Consider the following 17,516-nt stretch of genomic DNA (forward strand, 5'->3'; position numbering starts at 1 on the left):
CAAGGTTGAGGTTCAGCCTTTCTCATGGTGGCCTTACAGCTCACTTGTATCTGTAATTTTTATCATGTAATTCTGTCATCTGGTGTTCTAGGCATCTCATCCTATTGTTTATTTTGTCTGCTGATTCTTACTTACACTAGATTGTTTCCTTGAGTATTTAGAACTGTTGAAATCTCCCATAAGACACCAAAAATGGCATGGTGGCACTTGCCTGTAATCCCCAGTGGCTCATGAGGCTAGGGCAGGAGGATTGCAAGTTCAAAGCCAGCCTCAGCAAAAGAAAGGCACGAAATAACTCAGTGAGACCCTGATTCTAAATAAAATACAAAATAGGGCTGGGGATGTGGTCAGTGGTCGAGTGCCCCTGAGTTCTATCTTGGTACAAAAAAAAAAAAAAAAAAAAGACACCAAAAAGGACGTGTTGTAATTAAGAAGAAAAATAGAAAGAAAGAAAGAAAGAAAGAAAGAAGGAAGGAAGGAAGGAAGGAAGGAAGGAAGGAAAGAGGAAAGAAGAAAGAAAGAAAGGAAAAGAAAAGAAAAGAAAGAAAGGGCAAAACTGAAGTGTATTCGTAACTAGCCAAGGGAGTTGCTGACCAAATGAATTTAGTCAAATGAACACTGAAGCTTGAGGCCTTGGATTTTATAAGATTATTGGAGGGAAATTTGTCATGGAGTTATTTTAGGGCAGAAGTTAATTAGCAAGGCCCTGGTTAGACTCTGTATCCAACGAGAATCTGATGAATTTTATACACAGAGGTGAGGCTCAGCTGTCCAGCTTTCAAAGCAGCTTTCTTTTTTCTAGAATATGAGTCTGAGCATTGCTGCTACTGCAAAAGCTTCTCTGTTTAGCAAGTTGGGATTTTTGTCATTTTTCAGTTATCAATAATTTTGTTGACAAAAGTAAACTGAGTTATCATTCTAGAAGGGTTTTATGTTTGCTTCTGTCAGATGACTCAGTGGTTTCATCTGCCAGGACCTAACTTGGAAAAAGTATAAGGGTGAATGAACCCCATGTCACATAAGGATTCAGATTCTCAGGGGAGAGTCCTCCATTCACTGACCTCAACCTTCCATATTAAGGTAGGCAGACTGTCTTGCCTGTGGTCAGTTTACTTTTTAGGCCACCCTTTCACTAATGCTGCTGTCCTTAAGGGTTCTGACTTCATGAGGATTCTTTTTCTTTTTCTTTTTTTTTCCTGTAGTTGTAGATGGATAGCATGCCTTTAATTTGTTTATTTATTTTTATGTGATGCTGAGGCTCGAACCCAGTGCCTCACATGTGTGAGGCAAGCGCTCTGCCACTGAGCTACAGTCCCAGCCCTATGAGGGGTCTATAGTTCCAAATGACTACCTCTTAAGATCATAAGAGTTCACCACTTGTCCATGTTGTAGGATAAATTAAAACTTAGGTTACTAGATCGTTAAAACTAGAAATCCCCTTCCTTACCCCAGACCAAAACAGCTTCAGTACACTCTCCCAGTTCTAGATTTAATTCTCTCTTTTTTCTGGATCCTTACTTTATGGCAAGAAAAGCCTTCCTTTGAGAGTGAGCAGGAGAAGGACTGGGCCTGAGAGGCTTGAGGCATGGGACAGGGGACAGGGAAGGTGTCACTGCCAGCTATACCCCTAAAGGGAAAACAAAAACAAAAAAACCCAAAAGCCTTGCTTTTGAGAGTGTTGACTTTAAGTATTTGTTGGAAAGTATCAGTGCGTTTCAGAACTCCACAGGTATCATTCATGTAAAACAGAGAGTGTAAGTGAATGGTCTCCCCTGAAGTCAGAGCATCGCCTTCTCTAGCTCTCTGGCCATTCTTCCTAAACTATAAGTTAAAATGCAAAGCCTGGAAATAAAAATGTACTTATGGCATAAGTACATAAATTCCTTACTGATTTGAATAGTTTAAATCAGTAAGGAATTTATCCACTCTCCCAGATCTAAGATGTATGGTTATTATAATGTCCAAGAACAAATTGGTACTAGTTTGACAGCTCCTTATGTAATAAAATATAAGCCTTTATCCAGGTGCATTGGCATAAACCTGTAATCCCAGTGAAGTGGGAGGATGAGGCAGGAAGATCATAAATTCAAGACCCTGTTTCAAAGTACACAATTCTTAAAAGGGCTGGGATGTGGCTCAGTGATAGAGGATCCCTGGGTTCAATCCCCAGTCTCAACAAATAATTTATTTTATAAACACACACTTTTATTATCTGTAAACATATTTTTAAATTTCCAGGAAAAGTAGAAAGTGATATCCCTGCTTTCTGCTTGTGTTTCATTGGTGAAAACCATGGCAGATAGAATGCTAGAGAACCCACAAAAGTAAATGTCAAATCAAGACTAAATAAAGCAAGTCCCAGCTGTCTTTCTCCAAGGCTTATAGCTACTACACGTCAGTGCTATCAGAAAATTCTCTATATGAAGGTGAAATTTATATTAAAGGATTTTATTACTTATAAGAAATTTGGCACTTCTCAAAGAGAAGATTTTCTTAGAAAAGTATACCTATGGGAATTATGGCTTTGTGTGTCTGGCAAAGTGCTGATGTATATCATGGCCTACAGGTGACAAGACTGTCTACAGAGATGAACTGTGGAATGATGTCTAGATGTGGCCTCTGTTTCTCAAATCTTTGGGCACTTGGTATAATAGAATTATTTAAGGGGGTAGTTAATGTTTCCAAATGTTTGTGGATACACACACACACACACACACACACACACACACACATATATATATCTTCTCCTTATCCTTTGTCAGAAAGGCAAGACTTACAAATTCTATGCAGTTGGAGAAATTGAAGCACAAAAAATGAGGGAGTAAAAGAAGTATTATTGTAGAACCTGCCAGGAAAATGGGGTTTTGAGAGTCAAAGGTAATATGATTTTAACATAAAGAAAATTTGTATAGGGCTGGGATTGTGGCTCAGTGGTTTAGCATGCGTGGGGCACTGGGTTTGATCCTCAGCACCACATAAAAATAAAATAAAGATATTGTGTCCACTTAAAACTAAGAAATAAATACTTAAAAAGATAAAATTTGTATAGCCATATGATAGAATATATTTTAGCTATTCAAAATAAATACTTCTATAAATACTTTCCAAGATATATTACTAAATGAAAAATGCAAAGTGCAGAAAGCTATGTCTTTAATGCATAACTTTTAGATTATATATTGTATGGAATTTTGTGACTTGAAGGTTTTGGGGTTTTTTTTGATACTGAGGATTGAACTCAGGGGTACTCAACCACGGAGCCACATCCCCAGCCCTATTTTGTATTTTATTTAGAGACAGGGTCTCACTGAGTTGCTTAGCGCCTCGCTCTTGATAAACCTGGTTTTGAACTTGCAATCCTCCTGCCTCAGCCTCCTGAGCCACTGGGATTACAAGCAAGTGCCACTGTGCCCAGTTGAGTTGAGATTTTCTAGAAAGAAACACACACAGAAAAATTACAGTGGCTACCTTTAGGGAGTCTAACTAAGGTCTGTGGATAAGGGAGACTTTAATTTTTCCTTCTAAATTCTTTACTATTCTGTTTCACTTAGAAAATAATCATGTGGGGCTGGGGTTGTAGCTCAGTTGTAGAGTGCTTGCCTAGCACGTGTGAGGCCCTGGGTTAGATTCTCAGCACCGCATATAAATAAAAATAAAGGTCCATTGACAACTAAAAACTACTTTAAAAAAAATAAAATAATCATGTGCATGTATGTCTACATATACATGTATGATATGTAGACCCTATGTCTGTGTATGGGGTTCTAAGAAATGTTTATAACCTGAAGTCAAGAGAAATGGGTCCCATTCTTGATAGCAGGGAGGATGCACCACAAACCAGTTTGATCCTGTCTTCTTTCATCTCAGCCTTGTTTTATGTTTTGTTTCTTGATTGTTAAAACAGAGCTTTGGAGAATTCACAGAGCAGACATTTAAAGATCATTATCTTGCAGGGTGAAGGAGGACAAATGGATGAATGTCCAAGTGGGAGATATAATAAAACTAAAAAATGACCAGGCTGTCCCTGTGAGTACCTATTCTGGCTGTGGCTTTTTATTTTTTGGCTTGAGCGGGATCCTGGGACCCTTACATCCCTTTTGCTGCCATTGCTCTTGGTGACCTTCGTCTGCCTCACTTTGCATCAGAGATCAACAACTCCTAGAGTAAGAAACTTATTCTCCATCCTTCCCCAAAGCTACAGACAAAGTATGAGTAGCTTTGAGAGAGCTGTGTGGTAGCAGTGATGGGTCCCAGACATAGAAAGTAAACCAGGTGTCTATAAAATTCTTAGGGATGTCTGTTCCTGAGGGACTGCTTTTGTCACACTGTAATGTTAAAAGCCTGCCTTCCTGCTTTCCTTAGCTTCTCTGACTTTTCTAATCACAGGCAGATCTACTATTACTCTCCAGCAGTGAGCCATACAGTCTGACATACATAGAAACAGCAGACCTGGATGGGTAAGTGTTCCTCCCTGATATTCCATTAAGACAATTTAGCCAGCTCTGAGTGGCATCTCACTGAGAGAGAGCATGATGCAGGTAAATGACCTTATTATAAGGTGGAAGTGGTAGTATATCAGCCAGAGAGCCTAGAAATATCCAAATGAGAAAAGACAGGAAACCAGATCCTTGGGATCCTTAAAAATGAAGGCCAAGCTCTTGGCAGCAATGATTGAGCCCCCACTGGGTACAGAATCTGGGCAAATAAACTCCATGTTCTCCATTTCTAAACTGAAAACATTATCTCTGACAGTAGTCAGCCTTCCATAACCACAGGATCTGTATCAGTGGCTTTGACCACTCAGAGATGGAAAATATTTGAAAAAAATTTGCATCTTTATAAACATGTACAGACTTTTTTCCTTGTCTTCTTTTGCTAAATAATTAACAAGTATTTACATAGCATTTACATTATATTGAGAATTATAAGCAATCTAGCCAGACATAGTGGCACATTCCTGTAATCCCAGCAATTGAGGAGACTGAGGCAGGAAGATTGCAAGTTCCAGATTAGCCTCAGCAACTTAGCAAGGCCCTAAGCAATTTAGTAAGACCTATCTCAAAATAAAAATAATAGAAAGGACTGGGGATGTAATTCAGTGGTTAAGTGCTTGTGGGTTCAATCATCAGTGCCAAAAAAGAAAAAAAAAGAACTATAAGCAATCTAGAGATTACTTTAAGTATGGAGGGTGTGCAAGGTTATATGCAAATATTCTACCATTTTATATAAGGAACTTGAGGATTTGGGTATCTTTGGGGGATCCTGGAATCAATCCCCTGAAGATATTGAGGGACAGCTGTATTTCATAATGCTAAGTAGCAGGAAAGAGGTTAATAGAACTATACATTTTCTCTTTTTTAAATATTTTAAAATTGTATTTGTTTATTTCTTTTTTTATTTCTTACATACATGACAATAGTGGAATGCATTACAGTCATAATTATCCATTTACAACACTATTTTTCGTAACTCTGTATATAAAGTATGTCCACTCCAAATTATGCCATTATACATGAGCTCTTTAATTATTATTTTTTGCATTACAATTCTAATACACCTTTATACCACAATTTATCATATCTCTGATTGTATATAAGGTATGTTGACCCAAATTCACATCTTCATACATGTATTTTGTATAATGATGAGGGTCTCCTTTCACCATCCATGCTATTCCCCTTCTTTCTTCCTTTCCCTCCCACCCCTATTCCCTATCTAGAGGTAATCTTCCTCCCTTGCTCTCCCTCTCAACCCCATTTTGAGTCACCCCCCTTATATCAGAGAAGACATTCAGCATTTGTTTTTTGGGGATTGGCTAACTTCACTTAGCATAATCTTCTCTAATGCCATCCATTTCCCTGCAAATGCCATGATCTTATTCTTTTTTATTGCTGAGTAATATTCCATTGTGTATAAATGCCACATTTTTTTTATTCATTCCCCCACTGAAGGACATCTAGGTTGGCTCCACAGTATAGCTATTGTGAATTGGGCTGCTATAAACATTGATGTAGCTGTATCCCTGTAGTATGCTGTTTTTAGGTACTTTGGGTATAGTCTGAGAAGAGGAATAGCTGGGTCAAATGGAGGTTCCATTCCCAGCTTTCCAAGGAATCTCCATATTGCTTTCCAAATTGGCTTCACCAATTTTTAGTCCCACCAGCAGTGTATGAGTGTACCTTTTTCCCCCGCATCTTTGCCAGCACTTGTTGTTTGTCTTCATAATGGCTGCCATTCTTACTGGAGTGAGATGGTATCTTAGTGTAGTTTTAATTTGCATTTCTCTGATTGCTAGAGATGATGAGCATTTTTTCGTATATTTGTTGATTGATCCTTTATCCTCTTCTGAGAAGTGTCTGTTCAGGTCCTTGGCCCATTTATTGATTGGATTTTTTTTTTTTTTTGGTGCTTATCTTGTTGAGCTCCCAGATAGAACTATAAATTTTCAGAAGAGAGTTCCAAAGTTTCCAGGGAGAAAAAAATGAATGTGGAAGTAATTATTTACCAGTAAAATGCTGTTCTGTGAGTTTTTGCAGTAGAAATTCACTAATGTACAAGAGCTAAAGTCTAGGAGGATAGGGATCATCTGTAGAGAGCTTGTCTTATGGAGATTTGTGTTTATCAGCTTTTTCTTTTTCTTGTGACTATCTCATTGTCCCTCCACAAACTTTTTGAAATGTGGCTTCTATTTTTGCTTCTGTCTTTTTAAATTCCTGTGTCAGCAAATGGTTAATTGGGACTTCTTTGTGGGGCCCTATGCATACTTATGAGGTCAGGAGTATGTTTCCTCAGAGGTTTGTGCAGGCTCCTACCAAAATCCACTCTTTTTTCTTGAAGGGAGCAAGTTGCTTGGTGATGTCTCTTCTACTTGTCTAGATCATCTGGCCAGCTAGATCTCCTGGGTTGGTTTAAGTAGTGATGACATGTTGCTGGGGGGAGAGGGGAATGAGTGGGCTAGCACTCTGCTTCTCACTCAATACTGCCACAAGAGTAGGGAACAGTGCAAGGGATTCCAACAGCTCAAACCCTTAGCCCAAACTCTGTTGGCAACATCTATTTTTCAAACCCTTTGAAGAAGTTGGAAAAATGGTCCTGTGGGGCTTCTGTGTTTATATCCTATAGTCTAGTGATCCTGTGTCCTTTACTTTAGTGAAACCAACTTAAAAGTGAAGCAGGCCATCACCAGTACCGGTGACCTGGAAGATAATCTGGAGCTGCTTTCTGTCTTTGATGGTAAGTTAGGAAATAGGTTTACCCACCCAAACTTTCATCAGGAGAGGACTGGCTAAATAAAATACAACACATCCATACAGGGAATTCTACTCAATTCATTACAGACAATATGCTAGTTGATGTTTGTTTATTTTACATTGCTGGGAATTGAACCCAAGGCCTTACGCATGCTCAGCAAGTACTCTACCACTAAACCACATCCCCAGCCCACAAGTTGATATTTATTGACATAGAAAAATAGTTATGCCATATTAGTAGGAGAAAAAATGCATGTTATGAAAGACTGCATAGTATATGTAACATAAACCTATTTGTGGAAACATGAATGTTTGATGTATAGGGAAAAAAATTTGAAAAGATATTCTTCAAAAGGTTAATAGCACTTTTCTCTAAACTTTTCTCTAGATTTTACCTTATCATTTTAAGTATAGCATAAATACTTTTAAAAGATATATGTACTAATCAGGAAGATGTTAAATTATTTCCATTTTGAAAAAATACTAGGTTTTCTTTAAGTATTTTTTTTCGTTTCTTCACATTTAGAGATCAACTGATCTGGCAGTACTGATGATAATAAGTTATGTGAGTTTTCCTCTCTGGATGATCCATGTCACATACATAATTATTTTTCTTTGATGTCCAGAAACTTTTATTTGCTTTTCTGAAGGGAGCTGGTAAGAAATAGGAAGCAGCTGAGACAGAATAGGAAAAAAATGTCATGAGTTTTCTTTCTACTTTTCTGTTGTGTCTCCTTCCATCCTGTTAGGAAAACCTAAATATTACAGAGCCAGAACTTTCACTCCTTCATTTTTCTGCAGGAGAAGTGAAGTGTGATCCTCCCAATAACAAGTTAGATAAATTCACAGGAATCCTGACCTATAAGAGGAAAAGCTACCCCCTGGACCATGACAAGCTGCTGCTCCGTGGCTGCATCATCAGGAATACAGATTGGTGTTTTGGCCTGGTCATTTATACTGGTACGTTTCCCTGAAGCCATAACCAGACTCTCAGCCTGTTGGAATCTGTTGTGGATAGTTAGTTTTTAGGATATGGATATGACATCAGCTGTATATCAGTACTCTATGGTTTAGAAATAGGTAGCTACAGAGTGGTAGATATGTGTATGTAAAAATTTTTTTATTTCTTAGAAAACAAAGTGACATGTTTTCCAGGCAGTGAGCTTCCAACATATCAGCTCCACCTTTGTTAGAGAAAGGCTTTGTGTTCAAGATCACAGAGCATTCATGAGTCTTTTCAACCAAATGTGGATACAATGAAGGGTATATATAGAGAGAAAGGAAGAGAACTTGCATATGAAAGGGGAGAGATTCATTTGGACTACTCTCATGAGGAGATAATAGAGATAGTGCTCATTATGGAAAAATAAAAGTATTATATGAAAAGTTCATATCAGAAGGTACCACAGTTAGAATCACAGTGCATAATACTTAGAGCAAGAGATGTTCTTGGATTATATTATGGTTCAGGAAAGTAAAGGAAGCCTCTGTGATATGTCCTCAGTGATAATTGACAACTGTGTTAGTTAACTTTCTTTTTAAAATTCCCCGCTCCATGTCCCTCCTGGGCAGTGGAAAGGCTGGCAGCAAAAAGACCACACGACATGGAAGTAATTTTTTATAAAGTGGGGCAAGGCAGCTCTTTGAGACCTTATAAGCAAGAGAGAGAGCATGAGCCTACGGTTGGTTGGTTTATTTATTTATTTATTTAAAATTTATTTTTTTTTAATTGTAGTTGGACACAATACCTTTATTTGTTTTTATGTGGTGCTGAGGATCAAACCCAGGGCCTTGCACATGCTAGGTGAGCACTCTACTGCTGAGCCACAACCCCAGCCCTACGTCTGGTTTATTTTTATATGGGGGATACACAAAACACTTTTCCATAGAATATATTCTTCACCAAATCAGGCAGAGAAACTCTGGAGAAAGCTATGAGAAAGCAGACTTCCTAGCCAAGGGAAGGCAGTGATCACCTGCATCAGGCAGAGTGAGAAGAGCCCCAGGGTAATGCCAGATCAAAACCTTCTTGGATCAAGGCTGAGTGAAGATGCTATCTATAATAGCTGAGGGGTGGCCTCCCACAAAAAAAATATATATATATTTTTAGCTTAGAGTCCAGGGAGGCCCTGGTGGAATGTCTTTCCTTGGTTTTTTACCTGAAATGGTAGCTTAGAAGCTAGTTCCCAAACTCAAAAGATGTAAAATAGACTTATTTTCCTTACTGTACTAAAAGTACAGTTTTCACTAACAAAATATTCATTTTTGTGAGGATGGCCTTAGGCCCAAGCCTAAGCAACTCCATTTTAAAACTCCAGATTAAAACCTGCAGTCTCACCAGCCATGCCTCATGGAGCCCTCCAGTATGGCCCTCAGACACAAACAAGTCACTTCTCCCCACCCTGACAGACTCAGAGTGAAGTCTCTGGCATGTTGTCCTCACCCTGATAAGGGAGAAAGGCAAGAAAATCAGGGTGGAGACCACTAGACCAGATGCTTTAACCTGAGGATGAATGATAGCAGCTGATAGGGATTGAAAGGGTGGTCAGAAGCCCCAAAATTTAGTATAATGATGGAGCAGATGAACAGACATTCAGCCAGCCAACACTGATACACACAAGCCTGAGAGCCTGATGAAGACCTGGACTGACATCCCAACTCTTCCTCATCTGCCTGATCCCTTCTGCATTGCTCTCCCTGCTCTCAAACTCTACAGCAGTCTCTTGACTCTGGTGAGAAAAGGACTTTTCCCTATGACCACCTCCTCAGCCAGCCTCAGCTCCACCCCAGGAGAAGCCTGCCTTGGTTCCTGATCTGATCACCATGGCCTGAGTGAGTGTTCATCTGCTGGACTTAGAGCCTAAGGCTTGAGACTTATGACCTGACCCTTGAGCTTAGCATGCAGAGGGAATGTCTGTCATGAGCCTGTCATGATTAAGTGTGTTTGCAGTGGTTAGAATTAATATAGAGTTATTTGCTGTGAATTGGTTGTGTCTATTGCAGTGTCTAGCATTAAGGATTGTTATTTCCTTAAGAACCTATAGAGTGAAATTGTATTGAGTGATTTGAGAGAATAAAGCATTGACAAAGGCGGAAGTGTGTGGACATTCTTTATTTCTCCCCCTTGTCTGCATAAGCCACACCTTTTGCCATAGCGACAGTTGGCTTAGTCGGCAATCAAGGAAACAAAATGTCTGGGAGAAATGTCTTGTCCTGCCTGTGTGACAACCACATATAAAATTCAGAAGCTTTTTCTAAACACAGTGAAACTTGTTATAATACTTACATTGGTAATCATAGCAATAAACCTAACAGGACATTACACCTCTGCAAAGACATATATCAAATTGGTAATAACACCACACAGATACACCATCATATAGCAAATTACACAATTTGCTTCCTAGACAGATATATTCAATAACACAGAAACTGGATAGAGAAGTGCTTACACAGACACCTAGAAAATCAAATTGCAAAAGCACTACAGCATATAGAGACAGATACATCTTTTGTGTGGTTTTGTAGAGAAAAGTATATTAAATTAGTCTACAGCATATTGGAAAAATGAGGAAATTCAATAACATCTTTAAAAAGAAAGAAAGTAACCAGGAACTTAGTTCTGCTAGCCCTGTAGAGAACTAGAAAGAACAATGCAAGGGAAACTGCCAGGATTTAACAAGGTAACTAAAGGAATTGATATCCTCCATCCCACCCAGAGGTAGATCAGCCAATCATTGCTAGAGCCACTTCAAAAGAAATCCTGGGATTGCTAGTTAAAACTGTTAATGACAGATGAAGACAGGACCAAAGGTGAAACCTTTGTAAGAAAGGCCCTGGATAGACAGAAAACTCACCCAGATAATCGGGAAGTTTTACCGGTAACTACACGAAAAATGACCAGAACACCAAGGAAAAGGGGGTCAAAAGATAGTGGTAATGAAGAGGAAGTTGAAGTGAGAACTTTTAGTAGAATAGAGCTGCATCAGTTAAGGAATGAATCTGCCCAGATGGGGAGCAAGATATAGAATCTCTACTAAGACTTTTGGAGCATGGAGCCCACGCAATTAGAGTTAATGGAGGTGAAATGCATATAATAACCTCTATAGTAGAAAATTAATCTATATATGAGGCTTTAGTGGCTGACACTAGTAAGAAAAGATTGCAGGAACACACTGTCCTGGAATGGGTAGCATTAGTATGGGTGAGGGCATTTCCTGTGATGGATGTAGGCAGTGTTGAATCACAGATACAATGGACTACACACCAACAGGCTATTAAATTAACTAGGAAATTAAGAATATACTTTATGATATACAATATACATACATGTAACATGCCATTACAGGCAGAGCTGTTACCTCAGATGAAAAGACTAATAATTAGAGGTGGTCCACCTCATCTCAAACTAACTTTAACATCAGCACAAGAAGGCATGCATATATTACAAGATGTAGTTACTTCTTTTAAAGAAGCCAATGAGCTGGATGGTGTCAGATCTTTTTCTTTCCCAACTCAGCCCTCACCATACCAGTGCAGTTTTCCAGCTCAGCCCTCACCACACCAGTTCAGTTTTCCAGCTCAGTCCTCACAAAGCAAAATTAGATTTCTTACAACAGAGAGCAAAGGCAGCCTTGGGTAAATACGGAGCCTCCCAGACAAAGGGCCCTATGAGGGAGGAGTTCCATACCCAGGAGGCCCAGGAGCAGTACACCATTTAGAGGACAAGGACAGAAATCCCAGTCAGGAGACAGATTCCCTTCGAACAGATGACCCACATCAAACAACAGACAAAGGACACAAAACAACAACTTCCCCAAACACAACAGCAACTTCAGACACACAAATTCACCAATTTACAACAGGAACATGACATTCAACAGCAGGGAAACTCAGGAGTCAAGACAGTATTTTTTATATTAGAACAGCCTGGGGATAATAAAATATATATAGATTTACCCTTAATACTCACAGAAAAAAAAAGGAAAAATAGAAACACATAAATTCCTAATAGATATAGGAAGCCAAGTAACTATTTTGGGGGTATCATTTAATAGGAGTAGAGAATATAGAAATTAATACAAAATGGAAAAATGTAACTATCCCTTTATGGGACAGAGAAGTCTTTAAAACCAAGATACTTTTAGATGAAATACCTTTTAAGGTTCTAGGGATGGATCTTATACCCAGAATTTTCCCATCATGGATAACTTACAGAAAGTTTTAAAATATTATGACTAAGTCTCAGGCACATCTAGCTTCATTACTGATGGACCCCATAGTACTCCCTAAAATTAAATATAGCTTTACAAAACAATACCCAAAAAAAGGAGGACACACTGAAATAACCAATAAAATTGAAGAATTGTTGAGGGAAGACATCATAGAAAGAACTATTTTATTTGACTAAAATAGCCCAATTTGGTCTGTTTTTAAAACCTAATGGTAAATAGAGATTTACAGTAGATTATAGAGCAGTCAATGCACTGACACCACAGATGCCAGGAGACCTGCCAGGCATTACCACAATATTACAACATGTACACTCCAACAATTTTAAATTTTTTGTAACTATAGACTTCTCAGATATGTTCTTTGCCATCCCTATAGCAGAAGAATCCAGGGAGATGACCACATTTACATGGAATTCTGTGCAATATCACAAAATATTCAAAAGATTACCACAAGGCTATAAAAATAGCCCACTAACAGCTCATATTGCACTATCAGAATCCCTTAAGGATCTTAAAATTAAGGATGTCTCAGTATATACATATGTAGATGATATACTAATAGCAGGATATGATAACAAGATTTGCATGAAATGTCAGAGGAAGTAATACTTGATAGCAAAAGGATGGAGAGAAAGTACAGGGACCAGATCAAACAGTAAAATTTTTAGGGGTTTTGATCACAGCAGAAGGAAGGCAAGTCCCAGATCAAATTATAGATAGAATATTGGGACTACAACCTCCAACCAATAAGAAAGAAGCACAATAATTGATAGGAATATTAGGATATAGGTGCAACCATATACTATTCTTAAATCTCATTTTACAACCAATATATGCAATAACAAGGAAATCATAAGACTTTATCTGGGAATCACATCACCAAAAAGCTTTAGATGTATTGAAACAGTATATAACAGAATCTAGAAAACTGCATAACATCCAAGGAACTTATTATTGTGGACATCATTTTTACACCGGACTATGGTATATGGGGACTCTATAATAACAAAACTAAGTCCCAACCAATAGGATTCTTTTGTAAAACATTCCCATATGCATCCAATAAGTATTCATTATTTGAAAAATTAGCATGGGTTGCCTTTGAGGCTCTGAAACAAGCTAAAACTATGACCAATGATCACATTATATTAAGAATTCCAATTTCACTTAAAGACTGGTGTAGACGCACCCCCAAAGAGACACAAAATATTATATGGGAAAAGAAAGTCCTGATGTGGCAATAGTACCTACAATAATTTTTACAAGAGGAGGATCCAAAAGTAGGCATATTTAATAAATCCAGAAGAAGTAGCAAAGCCACCATTTGTACTAGTACCTGTTTTTCCAATACAATCCACATTGAAAATATAGGCACATGGAGACCTGAATACAATGAAAATATACAAAATGCATGGTTTATAGATGGATAAAGTACAGTAATGAAAGAAGTTATTAAGTGGAAGCAGCAGCATATAACCATAAGACAGGCAAAATCTTGACAGAGCAAGGGGAGCACATGTCAGCACAACATGCAGAACTAATAGCAGTTGCATTAGTCATTAGAGAGACCTTGTTAAAAAAATGTAAGGAAATATATATTTATACAGATTCATGGTGTGTTGCTTCTTCAGACTTCTATATCAGTGGAAAACCATTGTGGTCAAGAGATATTTGGAAAGAACTAAATGAAGCCAGTACAAAATTTAACATAACAGTTACACATGTAGATGCACATACGAACAGGGACACAGACACCAGTACACTTAACAACACAGTAGATAAATTATCAAAAACAGCTACAATCAAGCTAGAAAGGAATTGGGAACTAAAACCTACTAAAGATCCTTGTAAACTTAAATTTAAGGGAACATGCGAAAATATCAAACCTGAAAATACAATAATAGACATTGCTGAACATGATAATTATAAAGTTACATGAACAATTAGGTTATATAGAAGTACATGCATTATATGACTGGTTCCAAAAATGGAACTTAGATGTAAAATGGATTGCTATCAAAACTTCTGGAATGAGATGGACATCACTACCCTAAGTATGAAGAAGACACGAATTGTGTGAATATACTTTGTATACAAGCAGAAAGATAAAAAATTGTGCTCTATATTTATAACATGAATTATAATGCATTCTGCTGATTATATATATATATATATATATATATATATATATATATGAAACAAATTAGAATAAAAATGTTAAACACTTCTGTATGCAGATGTACTACATGCCCCAAAATGAAACTGAGATTTAATCTACATAAAACTGCCCAACCAGATCTAGAATATAAAGATTTTATCTACAGAAAACAAATTGACTTCATAGAACCCCTTAAGGATTTCCATAATAAGTATGTTGCCACATTAGTGGACACATATACAGGTACTGGAATGACATTTGCAGCTACCAAACCAACATAAAATATGTCAGAGAGCACTACCAGTACTGGTAACAAGTTCATTCTATAGGCTTCTCAATTTTGACACCTTGTACTGGCACATTCCAAATTGCCAAATTCCATTACTTAAAAGAAAGTGGCCACTAAGCACTGCTTATACTCATATTCATGATAGCCTTAAAAACTTCAGGATACATGCTAAGTGAAATACAGAAATTAAAACCAGAGAAGAAAAACTTAAGAGCATATGAATATGTTGCAGATTACTTGGAACTTCCTGCTTAAAAGAACACTATTGGATGCTCTTGTCTGTGTCAACACCTATCTGGAACACAAGCAGATGGAAACTGGTATTGTAATAACCTATGTTTGTAAAGCCAGTGTGACGACCCACATTCTTTTATTTTAGCCAATATCTGGTTTCAATTTGTACAGGATCATTTGATTACCTTGTAGTGACTATTTGGATCAACTGGAAAATGTAAAAGAAATGGTTCATTGGGACTTATATGCAAGACCAATTTACAAATGTCTCAACCCTATTGAATCTCCTGATTATGATTATATTGTAATTATAATCCCTGGGTACATTGCTACCACTTTGATATTAACCAGATGTAATTGGACCATGGTCACTATTGGTGGTTATGGAATGATACAACAATCCATAATGAGAAGTGACTTTTGGACATATGTGGAGTCCGGCCTTTGGCGGGTGGAATAGGTGATGCCTCTGTATTGATTTGCAGCGTACACTTAGGATACCCCCTGAGCGTGAACACTGTGAATCAAGGGGGGTGGATTGTAACAATGGCCTTAGGCCCAAGCCTAAGCAACTCCATTTTAAAACTCCACATTAAAACCTGCAGTCTCACCAGCCATGCCTCATGGAGCCCTCCAGTATGGCCCTCAGACACAAACAAGTCACTTCTCCCCACCCTGACAGACTCAGAGTGAAGTCTCTGGCATGTTGTCCTCACCCTGATAAGGGAGAAAGGCAAGAAAATCAGGGTGGAGACCACTAGACCAGATGTTTTAACCTGAGGATGAATGATAGCAGCTGATAGGGATTGAAAGGGTGGTCAGAAGCCCCAAAATTTAGTATAATGATGGAGCAGATGAAGCAGACATTCAGCCAGCCAACACTGATACACACAAGCCTGAGAACCTGATGAAGACCTGGACTGACATCCCAACTCTTCTCATCTGCCTGATCCCTTCTGCATTGCTCTCCCTGCTCTCAAACTCTACAGCAGTCTCTTGACTCTGGTGAGAAAAGGACTTTTCCCTATGACCACCTCCTCAGCCAGCCTCAGCTCCACCCCAAGAGAAGCCTGCCTTGGTTCCTGATCTGATCACCATGGCCTGAGTAAGTGTTCATCTGCTGGACTTAGAGCCTAAGGCTTGAGACTTATGACCTGACCCTTGAGCTTAGCATGCAGAGGGAATGTCTGTCATGAGCCTGTCATGATTAAGTGTGTTTGCAGTGGTTAGAATTAATATAGAGTTATTTGCTGTGAATTGATTGTGTCTATTGCAGTGTCTAGCATTAAGGATTGTCATTTCCTTGATTAAGAACCTATAGAGTGAAATTGTATTGAGTGATTTGAGAGAATAAAGCATTGACAAAGGGAGAAGTGTGTGGACATTTTTTATTTCTCCCCCTTGACTGCATAACCTTTTGCCATCATGACAATTTTTCAGCCAAAATTCTTTATCTTACCCAATGCAATAGCCATTAGGTTGCTTACTCTCACAACTTAGTTAAGGTTTCCCTCCGATTCTTGGTTGATTACATGGTCATGAGCAGCTTTGGGAAGCTCCACACAAAGAACCAATGAACCAAGGGCATCCTGAGGTACTCAGTAAAGCGTTTAGTTTCTGTTCCTGCTGCATGATGCCAAGTTCTACCATGATCTTCGCCTTCTTTTTGAAACCCAGGTGAGTGGGCCCAGTCTTTCTTTTTTTTTTTTTTAACTGTTTTGGGTTTTAACCTTTTACCTTCGGAGTACATTGTCAGTATGTGTAAAACTTTAAAATTTCATTATTTATTTACTTATTTATTTATTTATTTTATTGATTGTTCAAAACATTATAGAGCTCATGATATATCATCTTTCATACATTTGACTCAATTGGGTTTTGAACTCCATTTTTACCCCAAATACAGATTGCAGAATCACATCTGTTACGTACTCACATTTTTACATAATGGCATATTAGTGACTGTTGTATTCTGCTACCTTTCCTATCCCCTACTATCCCCCCTCCCCTCCCCTCCCCTCCCATCTTCCCTCTCTACCTCCTCTGCTGTTGTTCAATTCTCTCCCCTTTTTCCCCTCCCCCTTGCCCCTCATAATCTCTTATACTTTTGTATAACAATGAGGGTCTCCTTCCATTTCCATGCACTATCCCTCCTCTCTCCCTTTCCCTCCCACCTCTTGTCCCTGTTTAATGTTAATATTTTTCTCATGCTCTTCCTCCCTGCTCTGTTTTTAGTTGCTCTCCTTATATCAAAGAAGACATTTGGCATTTGTTTTTTAGGGATTGGCTAGTTTCACTTAGCATAATCTTCTCTAATGCCATCCATTTCCCTGCAAATTCTATGATTTTGT

At 38.3% G+C, this 17,516-nt stretch overlaps 1 protein-coding gene across 1 annotated transcript in view; it reads left to right on the forward strand.

The window, feature by feature from the left end:
• LOC101957720 (phospholipid-transporting ATPase FetA) overlaps window positions 1-17,516 on the forward strand; it is a 151,132-nt gene that overhangs the window by 70,754 nt on the left and 62,862 nt on the right. Inside the window, exons 8-11 of the mRNA XM_078044974.1 lie at window positions 3,954-4,026; window positions 4,387-4,457; window positions 7,151-7,233; window positions 8,052-8,210. Of these exons, the coding sequence (XP_077901100.1) occupies window positions 3,954-4,026; window positions 4,387-4,457; window positions 7,151-7,233; window positions 8,052-8,210 (386 nt within the window). The remainder of the gene's footprint in view (window positions 1-3,953; window positions 4,027-4,386; window positions 4,458-7,150; window positions 7,234-8,051; window positions 8,211-17,516) is intronic.

Source organism: Ictidomys tridecemlineatus, chromosome 4 (genome assembly GCF_052094955.1).
Source record: "Ictidomys tridecemlineatus isolate mIctTri1 chromosome 4, mIctTri1.hap1, whole genome shotgun sequence".
Lineage (NCBI taxonomy): Eukaryota > Metazoa > Chordata > Mammalia > Rodentia > Sciuridae > Ictidomys > Ictidomys tridecemlineatus.